The 14,883-nt window shown below is 35.5% G+C and overlaps 2 protein-coding genes across 3 annotated transcripts in view; both read right to left on the minus strand.

The window, feature by feature from the left end:
• Nucleotides 1–1,352: 1,352 nt before the first annotated feature.
• Nucleotides 1,353–14,883, minus strand: part of LOC136030782 (uncharacterized) — a 33,929-nt gene continuing 20,398 nt past the window's right edge. The window contains exon 7 of the mRNA XM_065709826.1: nt 1,353–2,551. Coding sequence (XP_065565898.1) covers nt 1,802–2,551 — 750 coding nt within the window. The 3' untranslated portion in view covers nt 1,353–1,801. The remainder of the gene's footprint in view (nt 2,552–14,883) is intronic.
• LOC136031109 (zinc finger protein 62 homolog) overlaps nt 2,552–14,883 on the minus strand; it is a 49,793-nt gene continuing 37,461 nt past the window's right edge. For both annotated transcript variants that reach the window (XM_065710418.1, XM_065710419.1), the window contains exon 3: nt 2,552–5,580. In XM_065710418.1, coding sequence (XP_065566490.1) covers nt 2,818–5,058 — 2,241 coding nt within the window. In that variant the 5' untranslated portion in view covers nt 5,059–5,580 and the 3' untranslated portion in view covers nt 2,552–2,817. The remainder of the gene's footprint in view (nt 5,581–14,883) is intronic.

Consider the following 14,883-nt stretch of genomic DNA (forward strand, 5'->3'; position numbering starts at 1 on the left):
TGTGTAGACAATAACACCTAATACACATGCAATCTAATAGAACAGGTTTGGACAGACAGTTTAGAAGAGAAGAACAAATTCTTAAAGTCCACTAAGGAATTTGGTAGTCAGATTTTTGAGAACTGCCTCCATTTCGCTTAAAATGTTTAGCGAATCTATGTGACGGTTTATGATTTCTCAATTTCCTGTAGCAAGAGAAGACAAGATCACATTTATCACACTTAAAACACGTATTATGTATCTTCATATGACTAATGAGTACACCTGGGGTAGACAAACTCACGCCACATATATCACATATCACATTTGGCAAGCTAGCCGTACAAAACCCTTTCAAATGTCTTTTCAAGGAACTCAGCACATTAAAGCTTTTACCACAATGCTCACACATAAATTTGCGTCCCCGGCGTTTCGATTCCATGTGATAGCGATGGTGGTCTTGTGTTAGTGACTTATGATTGCATAGTTTACAATCAACTGGCTTAACGTCAATTCCATGGGCGCAAGCACGGTGATTTCTTAACCTATTTGGGTAGCGAAAACCTTTGCCACAAATCTCACAGACATAAGGTAAATCAATCAGGTTATGGCAAATAGAATTGTGTTTTTCTAAATACCGTTTCCGTGAAAATGTCTAACAACATATTTTACATGGATTTGCGTTGTTTTTTTTTCGCAGCGTTATACATCATTCCTTCTTTCTGAAGAAGTATCCATATCGACAGTTTTTAAGCTACTACCAAGTCCAAATTCCTTTTGTTTTTCGAAAGTACTTTTAACTAGCTGTTCTTCTTTATGGATACTAGTACAAACATCTTCATTTTGAGAAAATGAGGAAACTTTCATTCTACAAGTCATATCAAAGTCCTCAAGTGTAGTACTTCCAATGGTGGCATGAACCCTAAAGAAAGAAGAAGTTTGCCTACTAGAAAACTCTTCACTCACCTCACTGATATCTTCGTACACTTTTGAAACTTCATCTGATTTTTGGTCAACAGAGTGGTGATTTCCATCAATATTTGCATTTGTTTCTGGCACTTGGAAAGCTTCTAAGCCTTCGACACCTTCTTTGTTTCTAAAACTCCGTCCATAATGCTTTACTTTCATGTGATAGTGATGGTGTTCTTGTGTAGCTGATTCATGATTACATATTTCACAAGCTACTGGTTTTGTCGCAACTCCGTGGGCTGAGATTAGATGGTTTATCAGCCTTTTTGGATAATATAAATTTCTACCACAAATGTAACACACATAGGGCGTTTCGACATGAATATCATAGCACTCTGAATTGTGCTTATCAAAGTTGTATCTCCGATTAAATGTTATGCAGCATATTTCACAGGTATTTGCTTTCATTTTGGTATTTTTGAATGAGAATTCTGCTTTCTGATGATTATCAGTGGTTTTTGACCTAGAGTCAAGCTTATTTTTCCCTTGTCTTTCGTCTATATTGGTAACTAACAATGCTTCTTTAGTGGCAGTAGAAGAGTTTTCCTGATTCTGATGTCATGGTACCACAGCAGTTTTACCATCATTACTTTCAGTTGCACTATGCTCTCCAAAGAGGGAATAACTTTCTGTTACATATGTTTTATTTAGTTAAATCATTTGATGTGTGCAGAAACTCCAACGGCTTTCCGTTATCAGCTTGGTGGTTTCCATTCAAGTTTAAATCCATATCGACAGTTTTTAAGCTACTACCAAGTCCAAATTCCTTTTGTTTTTCGAAAGTACTTTTAACTAGCTGTTCTTCTTTATGGATACTAGTACAAACATCTTCATTTTGAGAAAATGAGGAAACTTACATTCTACAAGTCATATCAAAGTCCTCAAGTGTAGTACTTCCAATGGTGGCATGAACCCTAAAGAAAGAAGAAGTTTGCCTACTAGAAAACTCTTCACTCACCTCACTGATATCTTCGTGCACTTTTGAAACTTCATCTGATTTTTGGTCAACAGAGTGGTGATTTCCATCAATGTTTGCATTTGTTTCTGGCACTTGGAAAGCTTCTAAGCCTTCGACACCTTCTTTGTTTCTAAAACTCCGTCCATAATGCTTTACTTTCATGTGATAGTGATGGTGTTCTTGTGTAGCTGATTCATGATTACATATTTCACAAGCTACTGGTTTTGTCGCAACTCCGTGGGCTGAGATTAGATGGTTTATCAGCCTTTTTGGATAATATAAATTTCTACCACAAATGTAACACACATAGGGCGTTTCGACATGAATATCATAGCACTCTGAATTGTGCTTATCAAAGTTGTATCTCCGATTAAATGTTATGCAGCATATTTCACAGGTATTTGCTTTCATTTTGGTATTTTTGAATGAGAATTCTGCTTTCTGATGATTATCAGTGGTTTTTGACCTAGAGTCAAGCTTATTTTTCCCTTGTCTTTCGTCTATATTGGTAACTAACAATGCTTCTTTAGTGGCAGTAGAAGAGTTTTCCTGATTCTGATGTGATGGTACCACAGCAGTTTTACCATCATTACTTTCAGTTGCACTATGCTCTCCAAAGAGGGAATAACTTTTTCTGTTACATATGTTTTATTTAATTAAATCATTTGATGTGTGCAGAAACTCCAACGGCTTTCCGTTATCAGCTTGGTGGTTTCCATTCAAGTTTAAATGCGTCTCTGACACTTGCAGAGTTGCAAAATCTTCGCGGGTATTTAAGATTCCGATGTTTTGACTGCCGTGTTTTATTTTCATGAGATAGGAATGGTGATACTCTGTTAGTGATTCGTGGTTACATGTTCCACAAGTGACCGGTTTTGCGTCAACTTCATGAACTGAAGTCAAATGGTTAATCAGTCTTTTTCGATAGTACAAATTTTTGCCATAAATCTCACACACATAAGGCAATTCAACTTGAATATTGTGGCACTCAGGGTTGTGCTCATCAAAATTGCATTTCCGCCGAAATGTTTTGCAACAGATTTCACAAGTATTTGCTTTGATTTTGGTAGTCTTGAACGGCAACTCTGTTTTCTTAAGTACATGAATAGTCCTTGAGCTATGGCTAGGAAATTTTTTCTCGCCCTTATTTTTTCGCCTATATCCCTCACTATTGGTTCTCTAGTCAAACTGGTTGAAATTTCTTGATCTTGAAATGAGGAAGACACAATGACTTTAACAGCATTACTTTTGTTTGACTTTCTAAACTCTGTAAAGAGGGGATCAGCTTTTCTGTTAGACAAACATACATTTACTCTAGTTAAATCATCGGGTAATTTTGAAATTCCACGTGATTCTTTATTGGTAAACTGGTGATTTACATCAACTTTATTGTTCGCTTCAGACACTTGCCAATTTCCGAAATCTTCGTTGCCATTTTTGTTTAGAATGCTTTGCCCACAATGTCTCGACTTGATATGGTAGGCATGGTGATCTTGTGTTACTGATTCATGACTGCATATTTCACAAATGACTGGTTTAATTTCAATTCCATGGACTGAAGCTCGGTGATTTCTTAACCTTTTTGGATAGTATAAATTTTTGCCACAAATATCACACGCACAAGGTGATTCGGGTGGCTTATTATGACACTCATAATTGTGCTTGTCGAAGTCCCGTTTACGCATAAATACTTTAGAGCAAATTTCACGCGTATTGGCTTCAGTTTTTCTTTCTTTAAATAGCAATCCTTCTATAATTTGATCATCACTTCCATCTGGACTATTGTCAGACAAATTTTCTTTATGTTTTTGATTTCTATCGAGTGATTCTGATTCTTCAGGAATTGTAGTATGCTTTTCTTGATCTTGAGATGACAATGATATTTCAATTGCATTGGACAAGTCAAAATAATCAACTGTATTTGCTTTGGTGCTATTATTATCTCCATCTGAGTCACTTTTTCTGTTAGAAAAACTTATCTTTTTTCCACTTAAATCATCAGACAATTTTAAAGTATTGCTGGGTTCTTCATCAGCAGAGTAGTCATTTTCATCCTCAAACACTTGCAGAAACAATAAATCTTTGCTATTTTCTGTTTTACTGGTGTCTTCCCTGCAACGTTTAACTTTCATGTGATAGCGCGATGATAAACTTTCTTGTGTTATTGATTTATGCTTACACATTCCACAAATGATTGGTCTTACGTCGATTCCATGAGCTGAAGCTTGGTGGCCTCTCAACCTCTGAGGATAGCATACATTTTTGCCAAAAATCTCACATGTATATGGTAAATCAACTGGCATGCTATGACAATCAGAAACATGCATTTCTAAGTCTCGTTTCCTAGGAAACACTTTGTAGCATATTTCACAAGTATTTGTATGTACTCTGTTATTATCAGTTAAAAATTCTGCTTTCTGAAGCTTCTTCAAATTTTTTGAACATTGACCGGATACACTTCCATCTCTTTTTTCGTCGACATTGCTGACTAGTTGGGATTCTTCATCAATACTTATGCAACTTTCTTGATCTTGGGATAATGGTGATACATCCATTTTACTGGTCATGCTAAAATTACCAACTACGTTGCTTTCTGTTCTTTCACTAGGAAAACTCGGATTTTCACTTATTTCTATTCTCAACTTTGAAATTTCGTCAGATTTTTCATTAGAAAATAGATGATTTTCATCTACATTAGTATCCGTTTCAAAAGTTGCCTGAATTGTGATATCTTCAGTATGATATTTTTTCATGATGCTCCAATGTCTCCAATGTTTAACTTTTATGTGATAGCGATGATGATCTTGTGTTACTGATTCATGATTACATATTTCACAATGGACAGGTTTTGCATCCAGTCCGTGAACTGACGCTCGGTGGTTTCTTAACCTGTCCAGATAGCCAAAGCCTCTGGTGCAAATCTCACAAACATACGGCCATTCGTTCACATTACGGGAAAGAGAAATGTGCCTTTCTAGATCATATTTCCGACAAAATGTTTTGGAACATATTTTGCATTTATAAGCTTTGACATTTCCACGTGACTCGGTTGCAAAGCCATTGTTATCCTCATTCTCCTTTTCTTGTTCATCAGTGATGCTAATTGCTTCTGGTTCTTCAGAGATATTAATACAACTTTCCCCAACACTCATATAACTTTCCAGTACAACTGAAATGTTAATTTTATCAGTCCGACTGATACAATCAATACAACTTTGCAGTACTATCCTCTTAAATAAGGGAATCACTTTCTACGCTAAAAAGATTTGAAAATTTATCATTTGTATCACTAGATTCTTTAGAAATTTCCTCTAATTTTGGTCAGGAGACTGCCTTTTTTCTATGACATTAGAATTTGTCTCCAAAATACAAAATCTTCTGTGTCATCTTCGTTCTCATACTTCTGCTGCTATCTAAGGATGTTCCTCTTTCTTTGCTAAAATGTTCACTAAAAGTAACATCAGAAGCATTAGGTATCTTACTTTTTAACTGAACTGAGCAGCTAACTTCATTAACAAGCAGAGTCCCAAACACAGCATGATCGTGAGCTCTAGTCTCAAAGCAGAACGCACATATTATTTTACTCACACTCGAAGATTATTTTGCCTGCCAAACACTGGCATCAAGTGTAAGAAAGCCTTCAACAGGGAGTCTTCGCATTTTTAATATTTAACCTGCAACAAAAAATTGTTTAATTATAGCCTTGTAGACATGAAACAAGCAAGTAGCTTGTCCTAATCTTACGTATGGGATAACATGTGTTTGGTATATGCAACAATGTAGCTTCATAAGCCCGGAGCCACTTCTTTAGCCTTTCACACTTTTCAAATTATTACAGTGGTGGTATAAGAAAAAAACTAGGGGAGAAAGGGTATAGGAGAGCATATAGAACAATGAAACAAGGAGAAAATTCACAGCTAGTGAAAATATAGAAAATGCATATATTTCGGCGGAAATACCTAAAATGCAACTGAACAGTTAGCTTCTCGGGTGAACAATAAAACAACGACTGTTCTCTTGAAAAGGCGGCTCTTAATCCTTTTTTTACGTGACAACAAAACTGATCAACAAAATTGTACTGGTCGAGGTTTCAGGAAACATTATTTGGCATTAAAATTCAAAAATGGACCCGTAAAATTTAAACTCTTCATTTTGATTTACGTGAACACAAAAATGGTTAAAAACTAAATTTTATTGACTGAGATCTTAGTTAACTTTATTTGGCACTAAAATCAGAATACATTCGCCACCTTCTCTCAAATTTGTCATTTGAAACACTCCTTTTCTCAGTCCCTGCAAAGCTTAGATTTTATTATCCTAGATCTGTGCATAATTACTATCTAATTTTAGTATTATATAACTACCATAATTGTATTGTACAAATACACTAGTCTACAATCAATCAAATTCGTTTTTTCCCCAGCTAAGATATCATTCAGTGGCCATGAAGTTGATTTGGTTTTGCACCCCCAAAATGGCAGATATTCCCTATTGCTAAGGCATGTTCTCTTGTGTTACTTGAAAAGGGTACTGATACTTCAAGTTTCTACTTAAATGAGCCCTTTTCCAACGCTCGATAGGGGCTGATTTGATACAACTCTCCCGGGAAAAAACACTTATCTATTACAATTGTTCTCAGGAAATTACTTATATTTGTACGTAGAGGCTGTAGACCGTTAATGGGTTCATAGAAGCATAAATTTTATTCTGCAGTTTCCGTCAACGTCAGACCCCTTCTAAGGGTTTTATCCTCCTTTTTCTAATATTAACTGAATTTCTTTACGCTGATAAATTTTAATAGGTAGCAGGAGGAAGGATACGCAACCAAACCCTTAAAGTCCAAACCTACGGTGCTGATTTCCGTTTCAAGGCCCTTCAACCAGAAAGTGCAACCCAGAATGAGCCAGCCATCTTGTGCTTTCCAAAACCCTTCCCCAAATTTCTCCAGGTACCCATTTAGAGGTAACTTCAAATTAATATACTCAAGGTATTTGACCAGTGAGAATGGGTAACTTATAAGAGTGGGAAGTGGCACGTGTCGACAAAAACAACTATGAACGCCATCTACATGGCGTTGATAGTTTTTTTTTTGTGTCGACACTAACACACCACTTTTTTATTTAATTTTTACCTAGTTTCTTTTTTCAATCAAGTTGTAGACTGCACAATAATCGGCTCCAAAGCAAAAAATACGGCAAAGTGGGAAGGTGAACTTGGAAACTTTCAATTTTTAGTAAGGTTTTTATAATATCTGAAACAGAATGGCTATTTTATCATGTTTTAATTCTTACAAAATTTCTTTGGACCAAAATTGTGTTCTCCCAGAAAATAATTAGTTGAGACGAAATCTTTTATGCTTTTTAAAGAGATCACTACAACTCAAAATGTTTTAGAGGATGAGTTTCTCTATTTTCAATATTCGTCAATTTCGTAAAATGACACATAGAGGTCTCTTGGGGAAGGGTCAAATGACAAAAATGTAGTTTACATCCGAACATCCAAATTGTTCAAGGGGACGGAGGATTTATCCGTAAATTTTATTTTTAAAGATACACCCAAACCTCCCCTATTTGCAAGAAAATCAATGTAGTATTCCATTTTACTTTCGAAATCGTTCCACATTGAAAGCGAAGCTATCGTTTACTGACAATCCATATCGAACTACTAGTCCAAATACATTCCTTCATGTGAAGATACGCTAGGAGATCAATTCCACATCCATACTGGTCTGAAAGAATTACGGGCATTTGAAAAGTTTTGGGTTTAAAAATGCACTTTTGTAGACTTAGACTTGATCAACACAGATATATCCACTGAATGTCCTCCCTTTAAGATTTAAATTGCAACTATGCAACACCATTCATAAGTTAATTAAATATGAAATGAATTAACTAAGCGAAATGGAGCTGAAATAATTGTCCATAAAAATTATTGCATCGATATGGACTCAGCACAAGTTTAGAAAAAAATATGCCACGGAACGACAGTCCGTCCTGAGCAATCGGAAGGTGCCATACAAAGGTGTTTGAAAAATTTTAGCCAAGTGACTATCTGGTGATTTTAGCTCGCTACCAATTCAGGCTAAAACTGTTATTTTACATGAAAAAAAAGGCAGTATGTTAAAGCAAAATCTTTTTTATTATTTACAAAAAAAAACAAAAAAAAAAACAGTAGGACTTTTTATTTCCGCTTGAAAAAGCCCTCTTTTGATATTCTACAACCTCTTGTTTAATATAATTTTCCTAGAAAAAGATACAACCGAAAACAAATAAATAAACACGCATTTAAAACAAGCTTTCTCCAGAAAAAATACAAAATTCGGTATTTTAACAGATAAGGAGTGAGTTAATCTTCCTTCAAGGAGTTCATCGACTGGTTGAATTTGATTGTGCAAATCTCATCGCTCCCCTTTTTCAGGATGTTTTTCCCTCCTTCAACATTATGAAAATCTTCTTATGAAAGTAGCTTTAAATTTAATAATTTCACACATATAAAGTTTTATGACATATCACTTAATTGAACTTTGTTCCACAGCTGACAAGAAAACATACACACACAAAAAAACAATACTATCAATCCTTACATCAAAATAAGGACTACTTCTACACCCTAAGAGAATTTTTTACCCAGTCATACATGAAATACGTTAGACAATGCCCATTTCCTCCAGACCAACCCGTATTAGTCGCGCCAAGCTCTCTTCTTTAAAAAGCATCAAGTGTGGAATTATGAAAAACAAATAAATACATAAAAGAGGTAAGAGTCCTTCCAAATGTCAAAGTGATATTTGTCAAAATGAATATTGACAATATCAGCACTAAGTTGATACATAAAACCATATTGTAATCTGATATTTAATATTAACATTTGCCTATTTTAAACTTTTCGTTCATGTTACAAAATAATAAAAATTACCATATAAAGTGACTATTGCAGTCAAATGGATTGGCTGGCACAGCTGCTACAAAAAGGGAAAAGCAGGGTAGCTCAAGCTAGGTTGGTGGGATTTCAACCAACCTAGTTTTTCATTTTCAATCAAGCCCATGTTTTTGATAAAAAGCATTGCCCTGATACACAAATCTGTGCATACATTTTATGGAGTAACTATGTCTCTGTAAATTCAACCACTGAATAAAAGATCTACGAGGCTAACTTTTCTCATTAAAAAGAAAAAAAATAATACAAAGAAAATGTGAGACGGGCAAGATTTGGGCTAGAGAAGATGTCACGGTAAAAAAAAATTCTTGAACAACACTTAAATATAGTCAATGGAAAGCTAGAATCAACAAAGCTAAAGCATGTAACCATGGGCTTGGTCCTTCCCCTAATTTTAAATATCTGTCACTTTTCATATTTCATTAGAATTCGCCTGTTTTTTGCAGTTTTCATAAGTCTACCAGGTTCTTCCAGAAATGATTTCCAATGTTCATCCCTTTAAAAATAGAATTCTTTTCACTGAATATCATTTTGAAGCTTTTCATATACTTTTTCATTTTGAGTGTACCTTTACACTAAAATTGCCCACATTAATTGGTCTAAAAAGTCAATTTTACTTAGCTTGCAAGACACTAAATTCACATAGTTTTCAATTGTTTCATAGTTTTCACACTCACACATAGTTTTCAATTCTGGAGCTATAAACCATAAAAGTTTAAACGTAGCCACACGGATTAGTAAAAGAAACTTTAAAACATATACTTTCTCACACTTCTATTATCAAGGGGGAAGGTATAGATCAGAGTGTGGGGGTGTTATAGTAAACTTCATGGGAGCAGCGAAGGGGTTAACCCTCTTAGAAAGGTTTTTTTTCTTGTTCTACACTGCTATTGAGAAGTAAAACTCATGTTCTAAACACCTGTAAAGTATGAATTTAAAAACGGAAAGGCAGACAAATGTAAGTAAGCTTCCCGAGATAATGAAAAGGCGAAATACCTCACTGATTCTACGCAGAACGTAGTTATGTTTACAGTCGCACACACAGAAGAGGTTCCAAGCACTGGAAAGCTATTTAGACAAAATAGATGTGTCTCAAGGCAATGACAGTAAACATCTAGTGAAAATTTCTGGTCAGTCTTTTTGTAATCCTATATGTTCTTTCCAGACTTTGCCATTGAGTTTGTACTTATAAAGTACAAATCTGTACCTCCTGAAACGTGGCAGGCGTCAGGTTTTTACCCGATTCCAAGAAATTTAGTTAGCTATGTGAAAAGTTATATATCTTTGTTTTCAGGTCAAGAATAATAGGGTGACAAAGAATAAAACACGCAGTTCTGGCCATCTAAGTTGAGGAGTATTTTATAAAGCTCATTTCTTTCATCTAAAACTCTATCCAGGCTTTTCCCCAAAAATTTAATTCATGCAAGAACATTCTATCACCTCTCTAAAGTTTGTTACGAGCCAGCTTAGAAGAAGATGAGAACCAAAACACTTTTAGAAATACCAAGTTAGCGGAATTTTACGACCTTGAAACTTCAGAGTTTAATGTTGAAATCATTATATTGTGACAAGCTTTGAATAAAGAAATAATAAAATAAAAAAAGAAGAAGAAGAAGAAAAACAACAAGAATGTTACTGAGAAGTAACAAGCCACTCAGGTATAATAGGTAACCATAAGGCAGATGAAATAGCAAAAAATGCTTTAAATATTGACCAGCCAAGTGGGAGACCAATCCCCATTAGAGATATTTACCGCTGGAGATTTACAGAGGTACTGATAATTAATAAGAATCCTACCCCATCACCTTTCCCAAGTAAGCACCTTTCCAAGATTTATCATAGGATTCGGTCAGGTTCAAATGGGCTAAATTTTCAGGCATTTTCATATCAGATTCCTAATTCAAGTGGCGAAGTTCCCTCGTCCCCCCTTTGCAGGTCATGTAATCTTAAGAATGAAACAATAGATCACTGCCTATTTGAATGTAATATGCTGACGTCTGCACAGTATACCCTGCGACGTAAAATGGTAGAATGCTTCAAACACCACAAAATTCCACTAACAGCCAAGCGTCTTGCTGACCATACTCTCCCGCAGAGCACAGAGATCAATATATACTCTCTTATAATTCAACTGCTGGTATCAAAAGATATACTTCAAGAAATCTGAGCAGATACAAATCATACAAGACAAACCAGCTCCATAGCTCTGTCGATCTCACAGAGTGAGCCAAAAGGAAAAGGGCTAAATAGTATCAACTGAAAAGCCCGTCTGCTTAATAAGAAGAAGAAGAAGGAGAAGTATTGCGATGCTGACCTCCTGCCCGCGGTAATGTATTACTTTCAAGTTTAGCAACAATCTCATTCACAACTTGCACGCCAGACAGGCGTACAAGATTTTGCTCTAGATCCGCCCCTGACTTGTAAAGGACTAAATCACGCTTTTTTCTTAAAATTAGTACACCTGTAAGTGCAGTTATTACTTTTCTATCTCATTTGCATTGAGTTGCACGATCCTCATTTAGCTCTTGTAGGGCGCTTCACTTTCTTTAAATAGTCATCTGTCTGGATGTTTTTCTTTATCTGGTGATGAGTGGATTCTTTTCCCTGACGAAAATTCTTTCTCACCCATTTGTTCAAATGGATCTACATCGTCAATTATGTTCAGATTTTCAGTTTCCCAGGTGTCAGATCTTCATACAAGACCTTGTTAAAATTTTACACTATGTCTATCTGTTATTAAGTCATATCTAGCTAGCCTAGTAGTAGTAATCAAATAGTAGTTCCACATATTTTATTTTGTTTGTAAATTTGTACAACTTATCTTCGTCCCGAAGTTTCTCTGTATGTAATCTTTTCCTCAATTTCCTTATAAACTCCATTTTTTCGTCTACTAATAATTATTAATTTTTTAAATATTTACCTGACACAAGGACAAGATGGAGAGCACGAACTGAGTAAAGGTCCTTATCTTATCTCTCTTGTAATATAATGTTATTTTCAGTCATCGGATTTGTTCCCTAAAATTTTTTCTTATCCATTTCTTATATTACGGTCTCCTCAAGAGGAGACCGTTGATTTTTTTACTTTGGTACAATTTTTCTTTATAATTCACTTGTACTGAGGGCAAAGCATGAACCCTCACAATTTGCACTTATGAGCAGTTAGTCGTCAAATTAGAAGTTGATTTTAAAACACATATAAAACTATTACATTTAACATCTCTCTAAAAGGCTTCTAGGCATATCATATAGAAGAAACACAAACATATACAGCAGAAAATAAACAATCAGACAAAAATAAAGAAAACCTAGCAAAAACAAACTACCACTGCATAATAACAGCAGAACAGACAAGAAAACATGTAAATAGTCAAAATTTGAAACTTTTCAACAGATATTGGACCTAATTCACACTCATTATAGGTCTTATACAACAAAATATGCAGGCAACAACAGTTTTCTTGCGCCAAATTACTTATTCGTGTTATATAAATACTAGTCACATATTTTCTGGTCTTCACATCCTTTCTCTCTCTTTCTAACGCAAAATATGACTTACCTCCTTTCCCCAAAGTTTTTAAATTCTGGATTGACTTTCACAAGTTTTCCCCAAGGTGTTAAAGACATGCTATTTTGATAGCCGAAATACCTGGTTTCTTTCGATTTACCTCTGCCCTTCCCCATAAGTCAAAACAAACAGTTCGTGGTAACGAACTGTAGTAAAGAGCGACCCGGCTCAATAGTAAACGAAACTCTGAAAAACAGAACTTCGATGCTAAAAGATATATCAAAAGAACCGGATTTTTATGCTGATTTTAAATATATAAGTTTCATCAAATTTAGTCTCTGTCATCAAAAGCTACGATCTTGAGAAAATTTGCCTTATTTTGGAAAATAGGGGGAAACACCCCCTAAAAGTCATAGGTCACCCCCTAAGTCTTAACGAAAATTACACCATCACATTCAGCGTATGAGAGAACCCTACAGTAAAAATTTTAAGGTCCAATCAACAAAAATGTGGAACTTCGTATTTTTTGCCAGAAGACAGATCACGGGTGCGTGTTTATTTGTTTTTTTGTTTTTTTTCCAGGGGTCATCGCATCGACCAAGTGGTCCTACAGTGTTGCAAGAGGGCTCATTCTAACGGAAATGAAAAGTTCCAGTGCTCTTTTTAAGTGACCAAAAAAATTGGAGGGCATCTAGGCCCCCTCCCACGCTCATTTTTTTCCCAAAGTCAACGGATCAAAATTTGAGATAGCCATTTTGTTCCGCATAGTTGAACACCATAATAACTATGTCTATGGGGATGACTTACTCCCCCACAGTCCCTGGGGGAGGGGCTGCAAGTTACAAACTTTGACCACTGTTTACATACAGTAATGGTTATTGGGAAGTGTACCGACGTTTTTAGGGGGATTTTTTTGGTTTGGGTGTGGGGTTGAGGGGAGGGGGCTATATGGGAGGATCTTTCCTTGCAGGAATATTTCATGGGGGAAGAGAAATTCAATGAAAAGGGCGCGGGATTTTCTAGCATTACTATTAAAAAAAAACAATGAAAATATAAACATTAAAAAGTTTTTTCAATTGAAAGTAAGGAGTAGCATTAAAACTTAAAACGAACAGAGATTATTACGCTTATGAGGGGTTCTAAAAATACTTTAGCATAAAAAGCGAGGTATTTAGGAGGAGATAAATACTTCGCTCTTTATTCTAAAGTATTTTTAGTATTTTCAACTATTTATTCTACGGCCTTTCTGATTCAGGGGTCATTCTTAAAGAATTGGGACAAAACTTAAGATTTAGTGTGAAGAGCGAGGTATTAACGAGGGGACAAACCCCCTCATATATATAATCAAAAGTATAAGAATATAAAAGTTTGTTACGTAAGTTAATTCTTAAGTTACGTATATTTTTTACTAATAAAACGTTCGTTAAAATTTGCCTTTTTAAGTAACCAAAAAATTGGAGGGCAACTAGGCCTCCTTCCCCACCCCTTATTTCTCAAAATCGTCTGATCAAAACTAAGAGAAAGACATTTAGCCAAAAAAGAATTAATATGCAAATTTCATTTTAATAATTTATGTACGGAGAGCCAAAATCAAACATGCATTAATTGAAAAACGTTCAGAAATAAAAAAAAACTAGTTTTTTTAACTGAAATTAAGGAGCGACATTAAAACTTAAAATGAACAGAAATTACTCCTTACATGAAATGGGTTGTCCTCAATCCATCGCTCTTTACGCAGAAGTTTGACTCTTTGCCACAATTCTACTTTTCAAAACAATTAAAAACATTAGCGTAAAGAGCGAGGGATTGCGGAGGGGACAACCCATTTATATACGGAGCAATTTCTGTTCGTTTTAAGTTTTAATGTCGCTCCTTACTTTCAGTTAAAAAACTAGTTTAATTATTTAATTTCAATAAGGACCATCAAATTATTTTAAACAAAAGAGCTACCCAAAAATTTTGATTAGATGTCCTGGGGGGTTAGAGGGATAGGTGGCAAATAAAAACATGGAAGAGAGGCTCGTTACCCTTCAGTCACTTTTGATTCTTAACAAGAGCTAAGAGCTCATATGGCACTTGTGACAAGGCAAGAAGAGCTAAGAGCCAAGAGATCATATGGTATGAGCTCTAGCAAAATTCCATGAATCAATAGGCTGATTTAAAAGGAGGTTTAATGCCGGTCAGTATTTAAAATAAAGCTCTGAGTCACGATGCCCTCCTAAATATCAAAATTCATTAATATCCGATCACCCACTCGTATGTTATAAATACCTAATTTTTTCAAATTTTCCTCTCCCTTTAGCCCCCCCAGATGGTCGAATCTGGGAAAACGACTTTATCAAGTCGATTTGTGCAGCTCCCTGCCACGCCTATCAATTTTCATCGTCCTAGCACGTCCAGAAACACCAAACTCACCAAATCACGGAACCCCTTCCCCCAACACCACCAAAGAGAGCGAATCCAGTACTGTTCCGTCAATCACGTATCAAGGACATTTGCTTATTCTATCCACCAAGCTTCAGCCCGATTCCCGA

The sequence above is a fragment of the Artemia franciscana genome, chromosome 9 (assembly GCF_032884065.1).
Source record: "Artemia franciscana chromosome 9, ASM3288406v1, whole genome shotgun sequence".
Classification (NCBI taxonomy): domain Eukaryota; kingdom Metazoa; phylum Arthropoda; class Branchiopoda; order Anostraca; family Artemiidae; genus Artemia; species Artemia franciscana.